Raw genomic sequence first — 3010 nt, 5'->3', positions numbered from 1 at the left:
AAGGTCACTTCCTTGCTCATCCACCTGTCCATCCATCAAACACATCTCCCTCCAATTCAGCAATGAGAATGTTGTAGGGGATCAAACCAAGTCTTGGTAGATGATGTCTGCAGCTCTTCCCTTCTCCACTGCTGCAATTACTTCATGGCAGAAGGCCAGGAGGTTGGTGAGGCTCAGTTTGCCCTTTGTGAAGCTGTGTTGGATGCCTCAGACCAACTCCCTCTCCCCTATACATTTTGATGTGGCTTCCAGGAGGATCTTTTCCATGATCTGACATCTTTTCAACACAAACATGGACTTCTGACCCAGTCATCCTGACCCTTGACATGTGACAAAGATGTAAGGAAGAGGTGATTTTAGTATAGACGTTGTGACTTAATAGGATTTGATGTCAAGGATTGCTCTGTTACAATGTGGAAGGGACACACGTCCCTTGGAGTGGTTGACATGGGGATCTGAGGCAATGATTTCCGGAGGGACGGTGGAAATGGAGCCAGAACTGAGTTGGAGTGATTTGATCAGGGATCAGACAAAAGAATGAGGAAGGCCCTCCCATTGAGTCACAAGGACAAAAGTGAACCCCCTTGTTTTCTAAACTCCTTCTCAGAGGAAGCCAGGTGTGGCTGGATCAAACCGTAACACTAGATGAATCTCAGAAAAAGGATATCAGGTAGAGAACTTACTGCTGTATCCCTTATTTTTTCAGTGCCAAGAGAACATACATCTGATTTAAAAAACAATTCCAGCACCCTTTGTTAAACACCAGAAAGGAAGTCACAGAACTGTAAATGGTATGAACAATAAGATTTCTTTGCGCACATCATTATCACATATAAAAGAGAGAAAAAACCTCAAACACCCATGGTCCCAGTACTAAGGCTGAGCATGTCATGAGACAAAATTAATGATTTGAGATATGTTATCAATTATATGCATGAGAAATTGAGCATTTTATTATTTGAGGAAACAATCCTGTCATCAGTTTCCATACAGCACCCTTGAGCTCCTGGTTCCTCATGCTGTAGATGAGGGGTTTCAATGCTGGAGGAAACACCAAGTACAAAACTGAAACCACCAGGTACAGGGATGGGGAGGAGATGGAGGGGGGCTTCAGGTAGGCAAAGATGCAGGTGCTGGCAAACAGGGAGACCACAGACAGGTGAGGGAGGCACATGGAAAAGGCTTTGTGCCTTCCCTGCTCAGAGGGGATCCTCAGCACAGCCCTGAAGATCTCCACATAGGACACCACGATGAAAAAAAAAAAGCTAAATATAACACAAGAAGTGACCACAAGAAGCCCAAGTTTCCTGAGGTAGGAGTGTGAGCAGGAGAGCTTGAGGATCTGGGGGATTTCACAGAAGAACTGCTCCAGGGCATTGCCCTGGCAGAGGGACAGGGAAAATGTATTGTCTGTGTGTAGCAGAGCAGTGAGAAACCCAGTGCCCCAGGCAGCAGCTGCCATGTGGACACAAGCTCTGCTGCCCAGGAGGGTCCCGTAGTGCAGGGGTTTGCATATGGCCACATAGTGGTCATAGGATATGAAAGTGAGAAGATAAAACTCTGCTACAACAGAGAATAAAAAAAAAAAGATCTGAGCAGCACATCCCCTGTAGGAGATGTCCCTGTTTTCCCAGAGGGAATTGGCCATGGCTTTGGGCAGAGTGGTGGAGATGGATCCCAGGTCGAAGAGGGAGAGGTTGGGGAGGAAGAAGTACACGGGGGTGTGGAGGTGGTGGTCACAGGCGATGGTGGTGATGATGAGGTCGTTGCCCAGGAGGGCAGCCAGGTAGATGCCCAGGAAGAGCCAGAAGTGCAAGAGCTGCAGCTCCCACCTGTCTGCAAAAGCCAGGAGGAGAAACTGGCTGATGGAGCTGCTGTTGGACATGGGCTTCTTTTCACCATGGAGCACTGATAAGAAGGAAAATGAACCAAGTTAGAGGAAATCTCTGGAACATAAAAGACAATTTCCATACCTTCTTTTCCTCTCACATCCACACACACTTTTCTTTCAGATCTTCCTTCAGCTCTATGGTTTCATCTCTGACTGCTGCTGGCTGTCTGTGTAGTGAAGAGCAGAAACTCTGTGTGATGGCTGCTACAGAGTCAGATCTGCTCTGCAGCTGTCAGCCCAAGGAATCAGGGGGTCAGGGGAAAGCACCAGCGGCCAAATGTGTCATATCAAAAAAGTGCTAAACAAAATGGTCATCAGCATCTGAATTCTCAGTGCTGACGATCTGGGGTGGCAGAACACAGTTTCAGAGATGTTTGGGTTTTAATTTCAACTCCCCCCATCTCTCCTGGGAATGTTCATGGATGTCTCAAACCCACAGCTTTTCTGAAGCACTCAGGAAGAACAGAGAAGGCAAGAGGATTGGCTGTGGCTGCATGCAGAGAAGGGGGAGCTGGTCTGATGAAGGGAGGGTCAGCTCCTCCCCAGCCTCACAGAGGGTATTGCCCAGAGCTCCAGAGGGCAGATGGACACCTCCTTGCCATGGACACATCTGCTTCCTGGAGCTGCCCCAGCCAGGAGCTGGTTCCATGGCACTGTCGCCCTTCCTGCCCCTGCTCACAGAGCCCAGCCCAGCCTCTGGGTGCCCAGCTCTGCCCTGCAACCACTCAGGGGGTGCAGGGGCTAAAGAACAGGGCACACACACTCTGAGGACAATGGAAAGGGGAGCCTGAGCTGAGCTAATGGGGGGTGGTGGGTGGAGGCACTTTACAAGGTTCTCAGTCCCCCTTCAGGAGATGCTTGAGGTGTCTCAGCCCCTGCTCTCCCCTGCACAGCTGAGTTTCCATCCCACCAAGCTGAGCCAGAGACAAGTGGAAGCAGAGCCTGAGGAGAGCCCAGACTGGAGCAGGAAAGCCCTGCCCTGAAGGGACTCCTTAAAAATCCCCTCAAATATTCTGGGCATCATCTGGAGCTGTGAGCAGCCCTGAGCAATTCATCCCTCTCTCACCAGCACCAGGACCCTGCCCTGTCCTCTCTGTCTCCTGACAGCCACAGCTTCTG

General features: G+C 49.9%; 1 protein-coding gene across 1 annotated transcript; it reads right to left on the bottom strand.

Moving 5' to 3' along the window:
* Positions 1–922: 922 nt before the first annotated feature.
* LOC103538332 (olfactory receptor 14A16) lies at positions 923–1888 on the bottom strand. Its single transcript, XM_008504680.2, has one exon. It carries the CDS (start codon positions 1883–1885, stop codon positions 923–925), a length of 963 nt encoding a protein of 320 aa, XP_008502902.2. The 5' UTR covers positions 1886–1888.
* Between the last annotated feature and the right edge of the window lie 1122 nt (positions 1889–3010).

This window comes from Calypte anna, chromosome W, assembly GCF_003957555.1.
Source record: "Calypte anna isolate BGI_N300 chromosome W, bCalAnn1_v1.p, whole genome shotgun sequence".
In the NCBI taxonomy this organism is placed as follows: Eukaryota; Metazoa; Chordata; class Aves; order Apodiformes; family Trochilidae; genus Calypte; species Calypte anna.
Note: the sequence above shows the minus strand (reverse complement) of the source record. Positions and strands in the feature narration are given on the sequence as shown.

Bases quoted from the DNA above. Each gene is read 5' to 3' on its own strand.
- LOC103538332 (XM_008504680.2), bottom strand. From the start codon at position 1,885: ATGTCCAACAGCAGCTCCATCAGCCAGTTTCTCCTCCTGGCTTTTGCA.